Below are 23,452 nucleotides of genomic sequence, written 5' to 3'. Positions count from 1 at the left end.
AAGTACAGCTACAGTGCTGCCACATTATCCATCTAACACATTTATTAATCTGTAGATGCATCAAGAAATGAGACAAGCAAACACTCCTGAACCACACGCAGCAGAGCTATACGCTGTGTTGAATCCAGCAAAGTCTGTTTGGCTTAATGTGTGTATTTCCATCCATCCGTCATTAGCTTCTTACATGCAAGGGACGGGCGAGGGTTCACCTGCAATTGCCTTGACCGCTCTTCCTAGCTGAAGGCTGGAGGGATGGTAGAGGATGGATGGAGCGAGGGAGGGAGGGAGGGAGGGAGGGATAGAGTCAGATTAGGTTGCAGAGTGACAGAGGTTGGCTAGAGGTGAGATCTGTGTAACGGATCTCCCAGCAGGAAGGAAGAGACGTAGACGGACTGGATTCCATAGCGTTACTGACCCATAGATACCTTGAATTAACTGGAGAATGTCCCTCGGTGGGAGACCACACTTCATTTTTTAATGATGTGCTATTGCTGTGAATGTAATGTGGATGATTGTCAACACATTACCAATGATGCAACACATTTCCGTTATCGAGGTTTACTGCTCCAAGCCAAGCAGCAGCTTTAATTTGTGAGTGTTTTTTTGGGAGTCATTAGTGATATTTATGAGGGTCATTATGAAAGCTAGAGCATTAGTACCATGTCCGTTCGTCTTCTGGGAAGCTTTTTGGCGTCTGAAGTAAAATGAAAAAAGGTAAAGACTGAAGGACTGAAACAAAACCGAGAATATTACAGCTCTTCACCGAATTTTGCTAAATAAAAGGTGCTATTTTGCTGTAAAATCAAATCCAGAGCATACTTATAATATACAAAAGAAAACCTATCTTTATTTGGTTTGGTTTGGTTAAGTCAGAGAAGTGAGGAGAACAGAAAGTGGACAGAAATGTACTTACTGTGAAGTCCTTTGCGTGTCAGATCAAGAGCGGAATCAAAACTTTGAAACTGTGAAACTGTTAAAAAGAGGACTCTGTGGATTTAGACTCAGTGTGGAACTTCTGCACAGCCAAAACTTTCTTATTACCCAACCCTGTTGTTGTACAAGCCTCGTAGGGTTTCACCTTTTAAAGCCAGCGGTAGATTGTCCCGCAGAAACAAGAGAGGGAGAATGAGCATTTGATTGAACTCCTGAGTGTTTTTGAGTCAAGACTGGAAACGGCATCAGCAGCACTCAATAACACTTGTTGTATTGACTGAAGGCCAGAAATCATTTGGAGAGTGTGTGTGTGTTTGTGTGTGATAGAGTGAGATAAGAAGGAAGTGAAAAGAGCAAATGTGTGTCTGAGACAATAGACGAAGGAAGAGAGTCTTTGATGATGTGTGACTCTGAGTCTGTGTTGTAGAATGAGAGAAGAACAAAGAAAATGGTATGTGGAAATGTGTGTTTTTCTCACTGAGTCAATATGTCAATATGCGAGAGATCGACGTCCCTACATCTTACCCTTTAGTGCCCATCTGTCTCGTTTCATCCATGCAGCTCCCCCGCTGTCTGATTTCCAACTCTAAGCAGCTGATAGTAATGAGGTCAGAGGTCATGGTGACATCACATTATTCAATAATTATAACTGACATAAGTGTTCCCAAATTTGTCATAAATGCTTATCCCTCCCATTTAATAAGAGCAGTTACATTCTTGCACAGATTCAGATTAACAATACTGCACCTTGGATTACACACACACACACACACACACACACACACACACACACACACACACACAGCCCTACACTCTGCAGCAGTCGTGATGGGAACAGCCAGTACATGACAACACTCTGGTTTTTTAGCAGCGTCCCACTTCCCCCTCAATTGGCCTCATTTGCGCTCATTACAGCACATTCACAAATACAAACCAAACACTCACACACGCACACACACACATACACACACACACACACTTACTTTGATCTCATGACGTACTGACTGAAATTGAAACTGAAAATTAGACAAAATGTTCCTTTAAAGGTTTAATAAATGTTATAAAACTGCCAGGTTAGCCTTTTATTCACAATACGGGGGTTGGTCATAATCACATAAATCACTTTATCTGTCATAAGTTATCAATACTGCATGAGGTCAAGGACGGACACACACACACACACACACACACACACACACACACACAACATGATGGGACGTGTGTGTGTGTGTGTGTTAGGGGTCATCTATGCCTGGCAGCGGCTCCTCAAGTCATGAGACCAGAATAAGAGCTAAATATAGACACACACTGATAGCACTAAGAGCTGTGTGTGAGTGCCCATGAACTTATCAAAGAATCAGTCTGCAGATTTGCATTCTGGGTAATGTCACCTTTCTTTCCATTTCATTTTTTTTTCTTCCCTTGTCCTTTCATACCCACTAAGAAAAGAGGAACTCCAAAGTGACAAGTTGTCCGTTGTCCCGTGAGTCTCCGAGGATCAGAAACATGTTTCATGTAGGAGAAACAAGCCTCAAACATTCTCTTGTTCTAACTTCTTAAATGTGAGAATGTGCTCTATATTCTAACTGTACCTTAAAACGTCTTTTGGTGTTTTTAGACAGTAGGGTGGAGAAAAGAAGACATCACCTTGGGCTTTAAAAGAACACCAATGTTTCTAACATTGTAAAGACCAGACCAGATTTAAAGATAATGACGTGATCATTACTTGCAGCCCGAGCCTGGATTGTATATTCGGTAATTTTATTATATTTGTTATTTTGTACACATAGCATCTATTACTTGCCTGTCCATCCTGGGAGAGGGATCCTATTTAGTTGCTCTTCCTGAATTCTCCCTCTTACAGGTTTTTTTTTCCTTATCTGAAGCAAGGGTCTAAGGACAGAAGGATTGGTATGCTGTACGCATTGTTAAGCCCCTTGTGACAAATTTGTAATTTGTTATATCTCGTTTGGAGAAATGTTGATTTAAGGAAGGAAATAAGCCCCAGCTGAATACAGCGTTTGTACTGACTTGCTTCTGCTGTGAATTCATGTTAACTTTTAGTAGATTGCTACTGAAAAAACACATCGGTGCTCAGGCAGGCCTCTTTGGATAAATAAAGACTAAACAGCATGAGATAATGATTCCCATTGATCTGCATCCTAATTTAGCTTTCTTCCGTAGCCTTGTGAGTCTTCGTTGTCTGACTTCGTACCTCGATAATCAAACAGCACATAATTGTCTTTTTGTGGCCCTTATTAAACATGGAGGGGAGCCGCGGATGGAGGGGGCGTCCTTTTTGTTCACAGTAATTAAGCACATCCCCTCTCTGTTCGCTGCTGAGGAGAAAAATGAGTTGGGAAGTTAAAATTGTGGAGCTTTCCCTTCTCATTACCTGTCAACAAATTACTCACGAGCAACTCTCTTGTGTCATAATGAAGAATTGGTTGTCAACCTGAAGAAAGGGACCTTTCAGAAGGTCACCGCATAATTCTATAGGGTCATAGGCAATATAAATGAACATATTCCAAGACATAAAGCCATATTACAGTTTCCTGTAAACAATCTCCTTGTGTTCAGGACGGATTTACAGTGATTAAAGAAGAAGCAGTCATAGCTGTATGGACAAAAGCGCAACCACAAATCCAAAGAAGAGATCAGCCAGACTGTCTAACTGACGAGTGTTCTTTGGGAGATGCAGTGCTGAAACATCACAGTAATTAGTGCACAGCACCAAAGATGTCTCTGTCTTCCTGGTAATCTCTGGGGATCTGAGGACCGTCTGGTTCGTCAGGCACACGTTTCACTTGGAGAATCAAAATTTGGAAGACTTCATTTTTTCTTTTTGTCACTCTTCTTGCCTTACTTCTTTTTTTTTTAGATGTGTAATTGGTGTTTACCTGGAGGGTTAAGAGTTCTATCAACAAGGGGGCAGTGATGGTCTATTCAGCCATGGCCTAGTTTTTTTTTTTTTTTACCACAGAAGTGGTTTGTTCAGAGTCTGTTGCTTACCAGAGTTGGTGCTGAAAGACCACAGCCATGAGCGCTTAGCAGAGGTGGAAAAAGTACTAAAATATTAAGTACCAATAGTATATATAAAGTACCAATAGTTTTTTTTAAGATGTTTTTTTTGGGGGGCTTTTCCCTTTATTATAGTGACAGTAAATGTAAAGTTCTTATAATGTTAATGGACTGTTCTTAGTCTCAACAACTACTCAAAGCGCTTTAACATAGTCCAGGGACCATTCACCATTCACAGTGGTGGAAACTCAGGGTTCAGTGTCTTGCCCAAGGACACTTCAACATGGGACTGCAGGGCCAGGGATTGAACCACCAACGTTCCGATTGGCAGGAGAGCTATTTCTACTGAAACAGTCTCTGAACTGTCATCACTTGCCTGATAAACCTCCATCTCTTTCTCAATCTCCTACAGAAAGACGCCTGCTGGCAGCCTGGATGCTGATTCGTCACTGTAGTGGTTCCGGGCGCAATTATTTTCCCTGGATGGAATTTGTAATGTAGCGAAATACAATGCTTCACTTAAAACGTAATAAAGTACATTTTAAAATACAGAAGGTAAATAGTAGTTGTAAAAATACAAAATACACAACAAAACTACTCAATACAGTAACGTGAGTAAATGTATTTCATTACTTTCCACCTCTGGCGCTAAAGAACTCAAAAGATCAAGACTCGTCCGGATTAGCACTTGCAAAGTGAAATTAAAATCTGTTAATTTAGTGTTAATTTCCATTGCCTGATGTTCATGTTCCTGGTTTGGCACTGCGGAACGTCTGAGGTGTCATTTATAAACCACTTCCTGTCAAAGTGACATACAAGAAAGGGAGAGTTAAGGTAGTCCCCAGCCCTGGCACGCTGCTTTATATCTTCCATGTCACTTCAATGTGCGAAGCAGGAAGATGATTACAACGCTCCCTCCGGCTCCTCTCGTCACCATTTTTCAGCAATATGGGCTCCGGTCTGTCACTTAACCTTCACGTGTCCCCCCCCCCTCCCCATTTTCTGTATTACAGTGTTTCTCAAAGACGGGTCTATGGTGTCAGGATCATTTCATGTTCTCGCAGATCAAGTATACAAAAAAATATTTCACTTTGTCTGATTTATTGTCTGATTACATGCAACATAACTCATGCTGTAGTGTTGATCATTATTCCTCTGTGCATTTATCCCAATCCTGCATTACTGCTGCCACTAACTGGCAGTCAAATGTTGTGAAATTTGATCATTTGTTAAGCAACGTGTTATCTTCTTGCCAGGTTGTGGAAGCTTCTAAAGCAGCTTTTGTGGAAGAGAAACTGGCAAAACATTACAAATTAACAGTTGTATTATTGAGTAAAGGAGATGAACGTAATATCGGTTTACTGTATGTGTGGTCAGATTTGAACCTCCATCATATCCATAAAGGCCAATAATAACTTTAATAGCAACATTGAATTCTCTGCTGGAGAGAAGTCATTAATGATGGATGGAAAACGAGCAGAAATAGATATTTCTTCCTCTTGGGAATTGAGTAACCAGTTCTAAATTTGTCCAGCAATACTGCAATAAGTAAAAGGGATTTCTGCAACATCTTTGTCTTTAGTTGCATCTTTCAGTAGTCTAAAACCTCTTGACCCAGTTCTAGAGCCGTTCAGAACTAGCGGTACCAACGCCTTTGGAGGGTCAAATCAAATGGATTCCTGCAGCGCAGCAGTGGATGCTCTACCTAACCTGAGAAATAATCCCTCACATTCAGAAGAGACTTATTGTCCTCTTTTCTCTCCTGTGATCTACAGCCGAGAGTTGAGAGAGCTTGACCTTGTATGGTGGTGGTGCTGTATCTGAATGTGTGTGTGTGTGTGTGTGTGTGTGTGTGTGTTTGTGTGCCTAAAGGGAAGTTTGGGCAGCCCAGAACACTGGCAGGGACTCACCGGCACATGATTGATCTTGTGACTGACCTTACACGCAGTAACATTACACAAGGCCCGGCTGTACTGTAGTGTTTCCAGGAAAGCAGCAGCGCCGGCTTTGATTTCTCTGTGTGGATCAATAAGGTCTCACATTATTATCAGAACCATGTAGTGGTCGCTTTATGTGGAGGGAGTTACTTTATTTGCACATTAACACGTACCTGTATCATGGCTCCGAAAGAAAAAATGTAATTTTTATGAAATTTATTTGGCATTCAAAACTTTCTGTTTGATGTCCGACAGTCATTTCCGGTTAGTATAAAACAGGAATGTGCATTGATTTCTTGTACAACAACAATCGAATAATAGACCATTGTAAACATTCAAATATGATACACACTGTATAGGAATATGGAATTGTGACAGCGTGATTGTTTGAGGTCAGTTAGCGGCTAATTGATAGAATTATAGTCTAAGCTAACAAGCTTGTATGTAAGTAGAATGTCGTGTTCCTTTAGGTTGCTCAGCTTCATATTTTTAGCTATGAGTCCAAGAAAAAGCATCTGTTTAACTCCACCCCCGAAGACTTAACTTAACTAGTAAGATAATCTCAGCCGCCAAGATGTTCTTGTGTAACTAAAATCCCAATATGCTATTCATAGAAAAGCAAAGGAAAGACGCAGAGCTTTACATCAGCACCATGGAAAGAAGTCAAACCAGAGCTAATCCTTGAAAGAATGACGTGTGTGTGTGTGTGTTCAAGTGTGTTTAAGTGCGTTCAAAGATAGAAGTGGAGGATGCGGTCCAGCGCATCCACATGCTAGAGTCTCGCTGGTCTTTCCATATCCACTTGCTCGTTTTAGCCGAGATAGCTCTCCCACGTGCAGGCCTGCTATAAATAGCGCAGGTTTAATGCGTGATTGTCCCGGCAGGCTTTTTTATGACTCAACGGGCCAGTAGGTTTTCACTGTTGTTACTAAGGCCGAGATTAACCACAAATGGAAGTCACCACACTTCATTTCTTTTTACACTCCATTCCCCCAATATCACCATTATCACAATGAGATACCCTTAACAAGCAGGCACTAGCATGTGCATTTCATCGGTTTGAAAAGGTCAAATGCTGGGATTAAGTGTTGCATTCACATCAGCACAAATTGTAGATGTTGACACTGTGAATTCATGTGAAATCCCCCAAAAATATCCTCAGTTCATTTGCATTCTGCTCTGTTTTAGCATTGCTCATGTATTTCCGTAGCTAATAATTCCTACTCACATTTCCTCTGTTTATAAAACCCCTTAAACTCCAGATGAATTTATTGCAATTTCCCCTGAGGTATGCCCTTTCAATAACTTCAAAGGTGTCCGTATTCTACGTTAATTTCATGCCCATTTGCTTAATCTGCTCATTCTAACGCTCCATTTGAGCCATAATAGATTGAGACAGAGACACGGTGAGTGATGTGTTCATTTTTCTGAGATGCTCTTGTGTTATGCCACTGCCATAATACTACATTAAACAGGAAAGAATAAGCCACTTTTTTCTCATATTTATTTCCCTTTTAGCAAACATAACACATTTATTTTTCCCAGGAAAGGATGAATGAGCACTGTGGTGTTTTTTTTTAGCACAAACCCTGCTTTATATTCATACTGCAGACTTGTGGATTTCAAAGTTTTTTGTTTTGTTTTTTGCTCAGGGCCACTTCAGTAGGGGTGTTGGGGAAGTCAGAGTGAGCCATCTTTTCCAACGCATGATATATTTTATGGATTCCAACTTAGGCACCGACGCAGTCATCTAGCCTCTAGGCTGTTTCACTGCCTCACTGGCCTAACTAATCGTGTTATGAACTGTGTTTGACCCAAGACGTCGGTCGTTTGTTCTTTTCCCGTACAGACTTGTGCCACCAGTTCTGAAAGGTTTGTAGCTTTGTTGTTTTTACAGGAAACCGCAGCTGCAACCAGTTTGGATTCCCTTGATTAAGTCAGAGAACCTAAACATCTTAGATTGAGATAATTGGATTTTGAATAGGTGTTCAAATAGAACTAAGCATCCTTTAGGGGTGGGGGAAAAAATCGATACAGCATAGTATTGGGATATTTTCAGTGGCAGTACTGTATCGATACACAGACAGACGCCAAGAATTAATCTTTTATTATATATGTATTGATCAGTTTGTCTGCTTGACAATCCCATTTTGCAATAAAATTGAAGTGATATGACCAAACAGAGAAATGTATCTTTTTAGATGAAATCGCAGAATATTGCAATATGTTTAAAATTGCGATAATATCGTATTGTGGCATAAGTATCGTGATGATATTGTATCGGGAGGCGTCTGGTAAGTCCCACCCCTGGCATCCTCACAAGCAGTAGTAGGCATATATGAGGTCAAAGGTCATGGCACTTGGACAAAAAAATGCAGCACGGTATCCAATGTACACAAAGTGCAGTGATCATGTACAAGACAGAGCAGCGAGAGAAAGGAAATGAGAGCAGGGAAGGCGTTGCTTGTTGCTGAGCTGCTCTGTTGCCTTCTTCCTCCTCCTGGCGTGTGTGAGTCATGTTGTGTAGCTCTCGGGGGCTTCATCATTATTCAGAGTCAGCGCGGCGGTGGGAACACAGCGCAGCCCCTTTCGCCGGCTGCCTGTTACCTTCTGCCGCTGCAGAGAGGATGTTCAAACGCAAGTGTGTGTTGTTTATGTGCGTGGTCGCATGGCTTTGCATGTGTGGGATGTCCCAATGTTTGACATGGGCCAATCTCTATATGTGCATGAGTGTGCCTGAGTGTGTGTGACAGAGAGCAGGACACCAGCAGAGCGTCATATAAGGGAGAGGATCACAGCTTTCATTATGTGAATGTGATGCAGATGACATCACTGCATGTGAGTGCCTGTACAGCTCATTCTCCAGTTAATATGTCCACTTTGCATGTTGTCTGGATCATGTGCACACACTTGTTACTTGTGTTAGGCTACGTACAGTATGTCTTTAGGAATTTGTGTGTGAGTCATGCCCAAGGATGTTTTTATGGATTGACGATGCAATGGAGAGAAGGAGGGAGAGAGCGAGGGATGACCGAGGAGACTACAGGGGCTGAGTGGAAACAAAGAAATCAATCCGCCTGTCCTCTGAGATTATGAGGGAGGGATGGAGTAAAGAAGTAGGGAAGAGGGAGGACAAGGTAAAGAATGAATATGAAAGAAGAGCAGAAGAAGTGGGAGAAGAACTGGAAAAGAGAGATGAATAAAAGATAAAGCAGGAGAGAAACACTCTGAAGAGGAAAGGTGGAGAGGAAAGAGATAGCAGGAAAGAAAAGGAAAGGGCAAAGCTGAAAGAGGATGGGAGAAGAGAAAGAATGAAGGGCAGCAAAGAGGGAAGAAAAGGTGATGGCTAGACTGAAGAAGAAGGGGAAGAAGATGAGAAAAGAGGGGGGAGAAGAGATGAGGAGGGATGCTGAGGAGAAAGAGGTGAAAATGGAGGAAAAGAAAAAGAAAACAAAGAGAGAAGAGATTAAGAGAAAAGAAAGATAAGGAAGAAGAATTATTCAGCACATCTCAAAGTGAGGTAAGAAAAAAAGAGTGAAGAAGAGTGAGAAAATTTAAGGAGGAGAAAACAGCTGACGAACAGGAATGGATGGAAGAAAAGGGAGAAAGGGAATAAAAAGGACGGAAGACTGAAACTGAGGGGGAGGAAAAAGAAGAGAGAGGATGGATGGAGTGGAAAAGAAAATGAAAAAGGAAAGAAGAGGGGGGACATTGAGGAGGAAAGAGGGACGAAAGGAGAAAAGAGAAGGAAGCATGAACGAGAGATTTTGAGGAAAGAAAGATGATGAGTAGGAAAGGGGAAAAAGATAAAGAATGGAGGTAGAGGAAAGGATGCTGGATGAAGGAAAACAGATGCAGGAAACAGGAAAGGAGGTAAGGAAGGGAAAAGTGGGGAGCAGAGGCTGAGATGAAAGAGGAGAGAGGAAAAGAAGGATGCACAGAGTGAAGGAGCGGGATGAGTCAGGCACACAAGAGAGGATGTGAGCTGCATTCTAACTAACACAAACACACACACACACACACACACTAGGTGAAAACGCACACCTGCATCAGCAACTGGAGGGAGAGGAAGCAATGGGAGGGTCCTTTAGAGGGCATCCTCTCCCCTCTCCTCTCCTCCCTCACCGCCTTCTGCTTCTCTATCAGTCACGACTACCCTCTCCCCATTTCTCCTCCTTTATTGCTCTTTTAAACTCTCTTTTTCTCCCTCTCACCCATTCTTTTACATCCCCTTCCTCTTCCTTCTCTTTATTCCTGCATCCACCTTTTTATTTCCTTCCCTCCGTCCTTACTTATTCACCTACTTACCATTCTCTCTTTCTCTCTCCACTTTGCTGATTGCCTCTTTGATCATCTCTGTCCTGGTCTACTCTGTAATTTTGCTCTGTGATTTAGGAAGCCATAAATAATATCAGCTCATGCTATCCATCCAACCCTTGACCCAAATACACACTCCTCACACAGACCAGATAAACACACACACACACACACACACACACACACAGGGTGGAAACTGTTGTTTGAGGCTGTAGATCAACGCAGCACGAGCAGAGATTATACATACAACAGGATATTGTAGTGATTAAAAAACTTAAGCTGTTGTGTTTTTAGGATGAAGGGTAGTGGAGGTGGGCATATGTTTTGTACATGTAGATGTGTAGAGCGGGGGAGGTTTGTGATAAAAGAGGTTTGGTTATTATTAAGTACTGTAAAGTAAAAAGAAAATCTAATAAGTAAGTAAGCAATAAATCATTGAAAAGCATTAACGATACATTCCAATGCAAACACACAGTGGAGAAGAGAAGAGACGTGCCAGACTGAGGATCACACACTGCTGTTTAGAAGTGTAGATAATGAATCGTTATATTGGAAGTTGTTCATTTCTGTGTAAACTGTTTGTTGATTATTTTTTGGGAAATGAAAAATCTGTTGTGAAATGTTTACCTGATGATTAGTCACGATAAAGGAGGGAAGAGGATATTGCCATCAGCGACAGTGTGTGTCAACACGCATGTTTCTCTCCACTTATTTTGTATTAGCTGAATCTCAGCACACCTATGCATGTTGATATTGACTGTTGCTGTTTTCTTACGTCTAGGACAGCCAGGATCCAACTTAATGTAAAACGTGTAAAAAGTATGGTGGTTTGTTGAAAAGTAAATTATTTTATTCAATAGATAGTGTAAGCGTTTGACAGTTATGTAAAAAAGACGGTGTCATTAGCTACGTAGATCTACAACCATACAAATTTATAAGTATAATATTAGCACATTTCCCGACATAATTAACTGTACTGCAAGTAATTCCAGGGATAACATTTATTTTTTAAATACATTTTACATAGAATAAACTTAGTTATTTAATGCTCTGGGACAGAATATAAACTTATAGAGTTAAGAGACAAAATACCAGAGACATAATGTGCAGTTGAGGGACTCAGTTGAAGATGAGATTACCTCTGAGGAAACCTGATAGTGAATGAAATCCATCTGTTTGATTCAGTTGGTGTTAACTGGTCGACCCTGTCTGCTAGCCCAGTGAGATGAATGGACAAGTACGTGTGTGTGTGTGTGTGTGTGTGTGTGTATGTGGCTACATAAGTGAATAAAAGACAAAAAGCCGGCAACGGATCATGCTTCCTACAAGTACAATTGGACGTTGATCTATTGCACTTCTGTGGAAACTGCTCAAGTGCGCTCACACACACACACACACCCCCTACACACACCACACTATACAGTACACACGTTAACACACACATTCATACATATACAATGCTTGTGAACGATCAAGTTTGACTACTTTCTTCCCCCCACGCGCTCCCTCCATACCCTTCTTTCTTCCTTCCCCAAAACGTTGCTCTTTCTTCCTCCCTCCCTCAAGAGACCACAGACGCTTCCCTTTACACTGAGTCACGTACACACACTTCCTGCACTACTTCTTTTATTCTGTTCCCTCAGTGACGTGGCTCAGTGTTTCTGTCCGACTCCCAGCCATGTGTTGTGACTGCCGACCATGTGGCTGCTAACTTCTGACTGAAACACCATTCCAGGAGATCATAAAGCGGGGCTCTTGCCGGGGTTTCAAGGTTTCTTTAGCACATCTGAAAGGTCCTTGAGGGTGTTCCAGGGGTTTGTAAGAGGTTTCCATGTGCTGTTGAGACACTTTCAGGGATCCTTGAGGGGATTTAAGCAATTCAAATTAGGGTTAGAAGGTGGCCTTGAAGGGGTTTCATTTTAGGGGTTAAAAGGGCCTTGAGGGGCCTCTAAGAGTCTTCAGAAACATTCCACCTTGTTTTAGGGGTTCTTGAGGGGGTTCCAGGGGTTTTTGGGTTATTAGGTCACGAGGAAAAGGTTTCAGGTCATGAATTCAGGGTCTCTGGACGTTTCTAAAGGGGTTCTAGAGGATCATGAGGATGCTTCTTGGATTCCTGGAGTGGCTGGCATGGTCCTTGATTAGCTTAGGGGAAGTTAAGAGACTTCAGGGGATTCTTTGAGAGATTTCTGAGTTTCACAAAGACGTTTTTTAAATTCTTAATGAGTTTAATTGGGTTCCATCTATCAATAGTATGTTCAATTCCTTTTGTCATTTCCAACATGAATCTGTTAAGGAAAAAAACATTTTGTCATAATAGTAAAGCTATGCAGCAATGCCACTGAAATAGTCCTCATAAGGTTTGTGGAGTACCCTGTGATAAAGCTGCATTGGATTGCCTCTTACATTGTATGTGCAAAGAGGAAATCACTCTAGAAACTGTACACAGTCGTCATGATTCAGGCGAGGATGTGACCGCAGAGTCCACCGATTAAACAGACTAAACAGAGCAGCTCATTTCAATGATTAACACACCCTCAACCAACAAAGGAGAACTGATCACCTGAAGCCCTCTTGGGTCACGGTTGCACTTTGTTGTGAGCCACAGGGAGATTTGCTGGGTAAATGCACTTGCAGATACGTGCTGATGGTTCACGTGACGCATTTTCTGTCTAATCCTACATTGTGCCGGGGTATATGCCACTATTGGTTTGCCGTGTCATCCAACATGGAAGTCTCAATATCTGTAATGAGTGGCTGTTGAGAAATAAGGGGCTGTTGATGAGAGCTCCTTGTGACTCTGACAGTAAAGAGTGTAATAATATACAGTATATGCCAGATCATGGAGGCTTTTAACCAAAGTGCCTCCCAGTACTTCAACTGCATACATATTTTAAAAAGGGTGGCCCAATGGGAACTAAAACCTTAATTCTAACAACGGCACTGCTGCACTGAGCAATGAACGGCACAGGAAACGCCAACCTTGGCAGTCGCAACGAGGGAGCAGGATTATTTCCCATGTTTGGAAGCTTGTGTTTCAGACAGCAGTGGTTACAGAGAGAACATCAATTCCTTTGTGATTCGCATAAGCGAGCAAAGCAGCCGACATAACTTACTCATGTTGTTCCATTTCTCACTGAGGATCTTTCCAGCTGTGATCACCACCTCCAGTTTTTTAAGGGGCTATTTTTTTACACAGTGGCTCATGCACTTTTGTTGCATCTCAAAATAGACTAACCGCCTGGGAATTTAGCTTTTATCTTGATGTTTGACTAATGTGACCTTTCCCCCTCTCCTACTCTCTTTTTCCATCTTCAGTATGGGGAGGAGGAGGTGTGTTCGGATCGCTTGGACACCGACTTCCCGGACATCGACCTTTCCCAGCTGGACACCAGCGACTTCGACAGCGTCAACTGTCTCAGCGAGCTACAGTGGTGCAACGATCAGCCGGCGGACGTGTCACCGGCCTCCATCCACTACAGCACAGCAGATGAGCTCTTTGAGGTTAGGCTTCTTCATAAAAAGTACACTTCAGTTATGGGACTGATGTTTCTCTCAAGACAGCCATTGACACTGCTGCATGGGTGTGATCCGCCATCAAAATGCATCAGAAATGTAGTCGGTGGTAGTCATGGTTGTATTATAAACATTATTATTTAGATGTGTTCAAATGCATAGATTTTGGTGTTTGTCAGTCAGTGGATGGCTAACCTTTTGTTTTTAGTTCATTAAGAAATTGATACAAAATATATTTCAAACACAGGGACAAAAGCCACAAACAAGCCCCTTGCACTAACAAAAAAACAAACAAAATATATTCTTAATAGTCACATACGCAGTACAATGTAGTAAAGTTTAATTTCTGCATCCTTAATCAATCCTAGTATTAAGAGCAGAGGGCGGCAATTTATACAGCATCCTGGGGGCAACTTGGGGTTCAGTGTCTTGCTCAGTGACATGTGGCAGGAGGAGCGTGGGATTGAACCACCAACCTTGTGGTTATAGGGCGACAACAAGCCACCCGTAAAAGAAAACACCCCCCTTCAACAGCATATCCAGTTCCTAATTGCTTCAGCTTTGAGGCTAATCAACAAAGTTGACACATTTTGGCATATTCATACACCAGGCAAAAGGTACTACTATGATTAGTCAGTTCTTTGACTAGAGCCATTACAGGGTTATTTTACAAAGTAAGTGCAATAAAAATGTTATTATTATTATTATTATAAACATGTTATTTTGATATGGCACATTTAATCTGGGCCTCGGGGTCAGTTTGTCCAACAGCCAAAGTTTCCTTTACTGTTGACTTGTGTAATGCCCCAGCTCTTCACTGCATTCCTGTGCTGACATTTGCAGCATGTCTCAGAGGGTGCTACCAAGGTATTCCCAGTTACGCTGTGTGTAACGTGATGATGGAGGCAGTCCATCAGTTTGGAATGGCCCAATGCGACATGCATGCAATTCTACAGGGCCAATCTAAAGCCCTGAGAATCCGGTATCAGGTGCCCTTGCTGGATGAATTCAGGGAATACCCTTCTGGTCTGTCTCTATATGAAAGCAAAACCCCAGAACATTGATTGTCTATAGGTTTCCAGTCCAGGCGATGTCTCGAGGTCCCATTACAGAGGCTTAATTGAGTGCATCTTGAGAACAAAAAAAGACGACAACAAAGAGCTGGAGTAGCATTTAGGTCCAGATCAGCGACTGTGTAACGCAATACTGCTGGTGGAAATTGCTCTGACGTTGCAATGCACCACAGAGTATTGGTTAAATGAAGACTGGCAAGACATGATGGGAATACGGGTGAAGTAAACACAGACTGTCTCCATCTGTACTCTCTTTATTCTTATTCGATCCCCATTAGCCAACGCCCGGGTGACTGTTTGTCTTCCTGCTGTCGACACAAAACTTTGGGCCACAGTTTGCATCTCAAGACAGTACATCAACCAGAGTACTTATTGGTATCTTTATAAGGAAGATGCAACAACAAGACGCTTCATTAATGAGATCTGCTGACATTACCTGATAAAATGTAAAAGACAAATATTGTAAGAGACGCATTTATCTCTGTTATTTTCTCCTGTTTTGTTCTCTCCATCTTCCTTTCCTTTACTATTTAAACTGTTAGGTACTCGTCCTATTTTCCCCCTCTTTCCCCCTTTTAACTTTCTTCACTAAATCTTTTCCTGACTTAAGTTTCACCTAGTTCTTTATCTGACTTTTTTCATCCATCCACTTTTCTTTCTGTCTTTCTTGAACCTTCTCTTTTTCTATGCCATTTGATCACTCTCATAAATACACAATTGGCCCTTGTTCCACCGTTGAAATGTCATCTTTACATACCTCTACCCCCAACCAGGGCATGTTATATTAGAGCCAATATCATATTGATCAGATTAATACAGCAGAAGCAGACGGTCAGACGGCGTGTGATAAACGCACAGTAATGAATAGAGACAGATAAAGCCCCCAGTGTCTCTGTCTCTCTGCTGTCCAACAATAAGCCACTTATTTACAGAAGTGTATCGATATCTAGTCCGACGTCGGGTGGGATTGATCTGTGTTTGTGTGAGGTAGGGCTTCATTTAACCTTCGAGAGTGTATAGAAATGAATAGAGTTGCAAAGGTTAAATATTACTGTAATAATGATGTGAAGGCATCTATGTTGTCAAATATGTAATTACATGTTAAGCTTCCTTCCATCTGTCATTGATGTTACTTTCTTTGTCTCTCTGTTTCTTTCTTACTCACTTTGGAATCTAATTACTATCCAGGAAATCTAATTGATCTCATTATAATCTTGTTATTATAATCAGGTAAAATCCACGAGTGCCGTTGAATGTTCAAACATGCTGGTAATGCCAACAAATCCTCTCTTTCTATGATAAACACACATAGACAGATGGACACATCTTCATTTTAAATGAAAATAAAATTTGAGTATGAAAAAAAAAAGAACTAATTGACTTCATAACCATTTTAAGAAGTTAGATTTCAACCCCACGCAGCACAATATTGTGAAGGGTATTTAACCAAGTGTTTAACCAAGACAACTGTAATTATCAGGAAAGCATCATTTATACCCCCACAAAGTTTGACTTTGATTCTGTTTACTTATGACTATGTATTTGACTCCTGTAGAGAATTTCAAAGTCTAAATTGCAGCACTCAGCTAAGAGAAAGAGAGGCCACAAGCCAGTGGGACAGAGAATACATGAAATAATGAATAGTTTGGCAGCCAGGAACAGATAGCGCTGGATGATAAAAGAGAGAGACAGATGAATGGAGCTTGGTGGCTTCCCGTAGGCCAACCATGCTATCACCTCTCCACCAGACTGCTCTCAGCAAGATGGCAGCTTCATCACAGTAAACAACCCCTGTGTGGATGTAACAGGAGGCATGACAGGGTAGTCATTTAGGACTGAAATGACAGATAAACAGTATTTTATGCTGTGTATCTTCACCTTTGACCATTTTCATGCTTGCAAACTTTGGAAAAGCGTGTACACCATCACGGCAAACCAATATAGCAGTCGAGAGCGAACAGACAGAGCCAACTGGTCAATTCATTTGATAAAAGTCCTGTTTCAGCAAACCTGTGTAGTGTCCTTTCTAATGAGGTCAAAGAGCAGAGTTACATCATCCATCACCAAGTTAATTAAAAAGAACAAAAAAAGCAAGAATGGACTTTAGACAACATCTGATTAGCGTGGAGGAGGTGGAAGATAGAGGAGAGGGGGATTCAAGGAGTGACTCAGCAATGACACAGTTTTTTTTTCTATCTGCTGAGGACAATAATTCCCAGTTCTAAATGCAGTATACGTTTGTCAGAAGATAGTTATTTTCCAAATGACTCAAACATGGCTGTTGTTGCCTTTCTGTGGATTGCAGGACGGGGCCACACAAAGTTGAGGAAATTTAGAATTGTGCATTTTTATTATTATTTAAATATCACAATAGCCTGTTGGTATCTACTTTACACTCCTTGTTTCTTGCCTTATAACAGCTGTTCCTTACAAATAACAATAATTGATGTTGCTTTGGAGGTCCTATTAGCTGTTCTGCGGTTTTCTTTTGAGCAGAAATTAGACAATGTTACAACAATTCAATTTTTTTTTTTTTCAAAATGCTTTGACCGCATACAGTGTTCCAGTTAATTAAAACATCCACACAACATGTGATTAAAAAGGAGAAGGTTTCTTTCAAGAGCTGCTATTTGGCTCTGATGTTTAACAATCAAACAGGAAAGATTCCAAGGAGACCAAAATGCACTGCAGCCACAGGTATTTTGGGTTAAAAGTAAGGGTGATCAACAGCTTTTTTACCATTGGAAACGTGTAACAACTTGAGAGCAATACATTGATGGGCCTCTGCTGAAGTTATTGCTGTGTTGAATTCTGGAAAATGTAGGAAATCACAGGTTAATTATTGTCATTTGAAACTGCAGTTGATACAATGCTGAGAATTAACTTTCGATCACCACTTTTACTACAGCTACTAAACAGACTTTACGTTAGGATGGTCACAATGTGCATGTTTTGTTTTACTTTTGAAATTGTACAGTGGCGCTGTATTCTCACCCATGTCCTCACTGTGTCTGACGTCCTCCAGATAGAAGAGGAGAATGCGGCTCTGCTCGCCGCTCTGACAGACAGTTTGGATGGCATGGTGGATGCCGAGGTGGGCGGGCTCTCCGTCTTCCCCGCCTTGGGGGAGGAGCCTGACCAGGAAGAGGAAGACGAGGACCGTCTTTCTCTCAGCACCGAGGACTTCAGCCAGTCCCTGGGGGCCGAGACAGAGGACCCTTCTCTAGTAAGGACACCTCTTATACTTCTGTTGATGAGGCACTTCTTCTTTCTTCTACCATAGTTATAGAGATATCATTAAAACCTCTGATCAGAACACTCATTTCCATCTCCCCTGAGGGTCAGTGACCTCACTTTTGCAACCCATATCTGATTTACCCCCTTTTAAGAAGTTGATATATCCACCTCAAATATCCTCATGTTCCTTTTTTGTCAGTGGTCTTTGAATCAAAAAAGTCTCTCGCAGCTCAAAACCTGGGCGCCTGTTGAAGTGGAAAGCCTTTCATACATGCTTCAAACAGCATCCACTCCCCTCTCTCACCCACGTCACGCTGTCCCTCTCCTTTCCCATGCTCTCCCTCTCACTTTCTCCCCATTACTTTAATCTGTGTTGCGTTTGCTTACCTTGATGTTACCCTTGTTGGCCCGCAAGGTTCAAAGTCTGCCTTTAACTACAGGAAAACAGAGAGGCGCTGAGGCACACTGTAACCTTCCATCTAGTCCTCTGTGTTGTGTGTGTGTGTGTGTGTGTGTGTGTGTGTGTCTGTGTGTGTGTTGTTGTGTGTGTGTGTGTCTGTGTGTGTGTGTGTCTGTGTTGAAAGTATATTTCTAAAGACCATATGTCCATGAATAGAAAGAAAGTTTAAAGTCTTTCAGACTGCGGACACATTGCAGATTCTTGTATAGGAATTCAGTTTGGTTTTGGGCACTGATAAGATTAATGATAAGTTTGTAATTAAGGTCTGTATTGGATTTTAACTTGCTTTAAATGTAGAACTAGTAGTGGGCTTAGGTTAAGAGGGGTATTTAATGAGTATTTTTGTTTATTTGCACACGTTAAAATCAAACAAATGTCATTATGTTGCCATCTTCCTGAATCTCATGAATAATTGATAGAAACATATGGCCAAAACTAGTAATCATGATCATAATCTTCTCTTGAAATCCGGATCAGGTTTAGGTTTTTAGGACCAGGGATCAAGGCAGTCAGAAGTCCTCACAACTTCAAACATGTATGTGGTCTTTCAGCATGTACTCAAGTTTTTGTGTTTACCCCCCCTCCCCTTCTTTTTTCACACATTGCGGCTGGATGCCTCTCTGTCTCTGGGCCCCTCTGTTATTCCTTGAACTGGACTTCTAGGAAAAAACTTGTTTTGCTCTCCTCACTCTGTCCCCCGCTTGTTATCAGCCCCTGCATGCACCTGAACTACGTTCCCCACCACAAAACACTACACTGCCATCTCATCATACAGGAACAACTAATTGCAGTATCCCTTTACAGTGAATATTGTAGCCTACTTTCCCCTTGGTTCACTCTGCTGTCAGGAGAATGCAGGCCTGCCCCCGCCCCTGCCTGCTCTGGAGCTTAATTGAAGCAGGAAGCTATTTCACTGAACTAAACATCTGATGATTATTGCTGTAATGCGGCCCTATTGCACTTGTCAAGATGAATTCAGCCCACTTCCTTAATTTAACTTAAATTGTACAGCGTGGGGCTGCTTATTGGGTTTTCTTGTGCGCTCTGATTTAGCGGCAGTCTACAAAGATACTATTGTTTGGCAGCCATGAGTCATGCTGGATGGCTGAATACCTAAAGCGTAAATATTCACAGAGCTGCACTGCCTTCAGTTACACACCCATTCGTACTATAAAACAAGTCTGTCAATGAAGTCAGAGGAGCTTTGTGAAGCTCTGCAATGAAAGGCTGGATGTTTAGCAATAGTTAAAGTTCAGGGATGTAAACTAAGGGAACGACAGGACCCAAGAGGGCCTCCTCTTAATGCTTGCACAAGACCGCCTGATGATTATAAGTTGAAAGTTGTTAAAAAGAAGTTCTTCATATTCAAAGGAGATGCAATGCCCGCAGTGTGACTCCAGGGAAGGCAATGTCTGTCCATTAGTCCAACACTAGACTCAAGAAATACTTCAATATTGAATTAATTGCCATGGCATTTGGTACATATATCCACGGTGGCCAGAGGATGAATTATAATGACTTTGATGATCCCTGACTTTTCCTCATCTCTGGTTTAGATTTAAATGTCTCAACAAGTATCAGATGGTTTCCCATGGAATTTGGTACAGATATTCATGCTCCCCTCAATCTGAATTATAATAACTTTTGTGATCCCCTGATTTTTTATCTAACCATTATAAGGTCAACATTATAATTTGTCCAATACTGCTACTGCACTTTGTTTGCACGCTGGCAGTAGTTTTTGGTTTAAAGCACCACCCACACAGAGCTGCTAGCTTTGCTCTAGTTTACTCGTTTTAATTCCACATGAACGAGTATACCACACCTGTGATCTAGAGCTCTGACTTTAGAAATGTATGGTTTTTTTTTTAGTAACGCTGATTTGATCCTTTCAAAGACTTGGCAAGTTTAGCAACCAATATGGACTTTAAAGCTATAATGCGTCACTTTTTGATATTAATGAACGTCCGGTACATTCAAGCCCTTTCCACATGAGTTGATACAAAGCTAATTAAGTCTATCAGCTCCACAGAACTCTCTCCGTATTTCTCATTGTGGCTATGTTCAGAAGATTGTGACGTCTGGCAACTTTCCCACAAGACCTCTTCTGACGAGTCAATCATGTTTTAGCAATCCTCCGTGTCCTCCTTGGCTACTAGCAAATAAAAAAGGTGCAGGCATCATGTGTCTTATTTGACCCTTCTGTTTGTCTAAGGCTGACCTTTAATGAATCTGACTGGCGTCAGAGAGAAAAATGACAAGAGTAAGGGGCATTCCTTCCAAATTGGTGGAAATGATAATGACTTTAATGACCTTAGATAGTTCAGAGCAGCAATAAGTGTGGTTTGCCAGTTGAGGAAGCCAAAAAAATGCCAAGCCTCAGAGTGATAGCCATTAGTGTGTGACTTACACTATGCTGGCAGAGTAACAGCAAACAGGACGCATGAGACAAAACCGGCTTTGTTGCTGTAACATGGAGGTATTGTTTGGTCCATAACAACAGGTCAGCCATGCTGAGAGGTCATGCCACCACATGCCATCGTCATTGCTGTGATGTTGCAAAACATTGTGGTCCCACACACATGACTGCCCTGCCCTTCGCTGTCTCACCTTGACGACTCCTTGGTTATCCGTCAACTTGTGTCAGAATAGGAACTAGTGTGGAATGGTTAATCAGTTACGCCTGCCAGTTTTCTCCGGTTCCACTTCCATCTAGTGAGAAAAGACACTGAAGGGCAAATGAGAAAGTTCTGATAGTTAGCGTTATATACTGAGGAGAACCTGATAAAATACAACGAAAGTCATCTTAGAAACGCCCTCCATCACACTTATGTTGTCTGTCAGCTTGGTGTCTTGTAATTTTCTGACATGGCCACAATGACTTTGGGTGCAAAATGGGCTGCACGATATGAAGAAAATATGTGATATGCAATAACATTGTTAAATATCACCAGTATTACTTGCAATAAATAAACAGATATTAAAAAGTTCTGCATTTCTGCTGCTTTCAGTATTCTGCCACAATGCAACAAAATTGATGGTTGCATTTAAAACGAAATGAAATTATTTCCAACGTTCTTTTATTGAACAAATTGAACATTGAATTAAATGTAAAAGGCACCACTAAAAGAATGAATGACAGTTAAACTTACTTACGATAAAAAATCTGTTGTGTCTCGGGATGTGTTGCGCCAATATTGTGATGACGAAAAAAAGCAGTATATTGTGCAGCCCTAGTGCAAACAGCATTCTTTGTGCATGACAACTAGGAAAAACATCAGTTTCTTTACCTTTTGAGATTTCTGCTTGCCAGAATGAAACTGACTTTTGACACTTAATGGGCGGAAACCAAGGAGGCACTGGATTTCACAATGATTCATGTGTAAGAGACCTGAAAAGAACAGGAAGCAGACTGACACTGAGAGAGCAGGTTGAGAAGTAATGCTGTGATTAAATTCAGTTGCATAAATTTAAGTTTCCAGCTTGATACAGGTTTTTTCCTTGAAGACACGCTTTCTTCTGCTTAAATGTGACCCAAATCTTTAATCTAAGTATAGTTCATGAACTATTAGCTTGTGCTCAGCTTAATGATTCACTGTTTGTGCTCTGCATGTTACATATGTAAATACCAATAGGTCATCCTGCCTTTTATTGCTGCAGTAAGCATGGTTTATCATGCAGCAGCCCTTAATATGTCAAATACTGCAACAGGAGAGCTGAGAAGTTCTATTTTATTCCCAGACACACAGCGCTCAGTCAACTGCTTGTTGCTTCATTCCTCTGACAGCTGGCAAGATAACACGCTTTTCCAAAAGTTTCCTCTCATACACCCAGGTTTCTCTTTCTGTCACGGAGCCACATTATATTACTGCTGCTGCGTATAGGCTACTACTACACTTTCTACCTGTAAAGTACTTCTGTCTCCGTTGTTGCCACTCTGAAATCATTTTCCTCTGGCTTTATCTTGTTACGCCTCCAGGCAGCAAATTTGTGACTAGCAAGATGAGTCAAGGCTCCTATCACCGATGGTTTTCTACTTCTAAACTTATGAGATGCCTAATAGCATTTAGATGTTAGGAACACTAGTGAACAATAGTTTATAGTTCTTCAAAGCACAGGAAAACTATTTCCCCTCCATTTAGGATCCACCAACAGTAGCCATGCCAGCAGATGGCAGTAGGAATGCAATTAAGTTTTTTTTTTTAGATCTTGTGAATTTGGTTCAGAAATGTTGCCTGACTTGTGCAATTTGTCATAGATGCATTTACAGTTGCATGTGGCACGTTGGTTGACAAATTAGTGCCATTTTTAGCGCTTCAGATTTCCTTGTTGTCAACTCATCGAACTCCATCTTCACTGTCTCTGTAATAACCACACTAGTAGTACTATTACTGTTTACCTGTAACAGCCACTTAATTGTAGTAATGCCAAACCTTTCCCAGTTTAAATTGCTGATTACACTACAAGTACCTGTATTTATATCAGAGCTCTTCCGTGACCTGATGTTTTTCTCTCTCCCCTGTTCAATCATTTGTTTTCCAGTCTTCTACCTTCTCCTGTTTGCCTCAGAAAAAACATCTACTAAGACAAAATTGAAAAATAATTTTCTTCATTTAAACAAGTTTCATAATGATATTTCCACAGTTGCAAATATCTTTTTTTAGATTAACTTGTCAAAAAAATGCAATTTCGGAAAACTCAGCTCGTCTCCAGTTGTTCCAGGACCTCGAAAAGACAGCAGAACATTTCACTTTACCATATATAAATCATATCTTTCTGCATCATAGCTCTGTTTCCATTGTGTATACTATCAGTGGCAAATATAGTAACCGGACATTCACATCCACTCACACAGAAAAGCCTGGTGTAATAACATTACTCTACTGAAGCTGCCAGATATATATATGTGTGTGTTTGTGTGTGTGTGTGTGTGCTCCATCCCTTATTCCATCAGTTGAGTG

The 23,452-nt window shown here is 41.3% G+C and overlaps 1 protein-coding gene across 2 annotated transcripts in view; it reads left to right on the top strand.

Moving 5' to 3' along the window:
• Positions 1–23,452, top strand: part of ppargc1b (peroxisome proliferator-activated receptor gamma, coactivator 1 beta) — a 96,477-nt gene that overhangs the window by 49,190 nt on the left and 23,835 nt on the right. For both annotated transcript variants that reach the window (XM_032527594.1, XM_032527593.1), the window contains exons 2-3: positions 13,524–13,709; positions 17,820–18,020. In XM_032527594.1, the coding sequence (XP_032383485.1) occupies positions 13,524–13,709; positions 17,820–18,020 (387 nt within the window). The remainder of the gene's footprint in view (positions 1–13,523; positions 13,710–17,819; positions 18,021–23,452) is intronic.

The sequence above is a fragment of the Etheostoma spectabile genome, chromosome 10, assembly GCF_008692095.1.
Source record: "Etheostoma spectabile isolate EspeVRDwgs_2016 chromosome 10, UIUC_Espe_1.0, whole genome shotgun sequence".
Taxonomy (NCBI): Eukaryota; Metazoa; Chordata; class Actinopteri; order Perciformes; family Percidae; genus Etheostoma; species Etheostoma spectabile.
The sequence above is the reverse complement of the archived record's forward strand: the minus strand, read 5'-3'. Positions and strand labels throughout refer to the sequence as shown.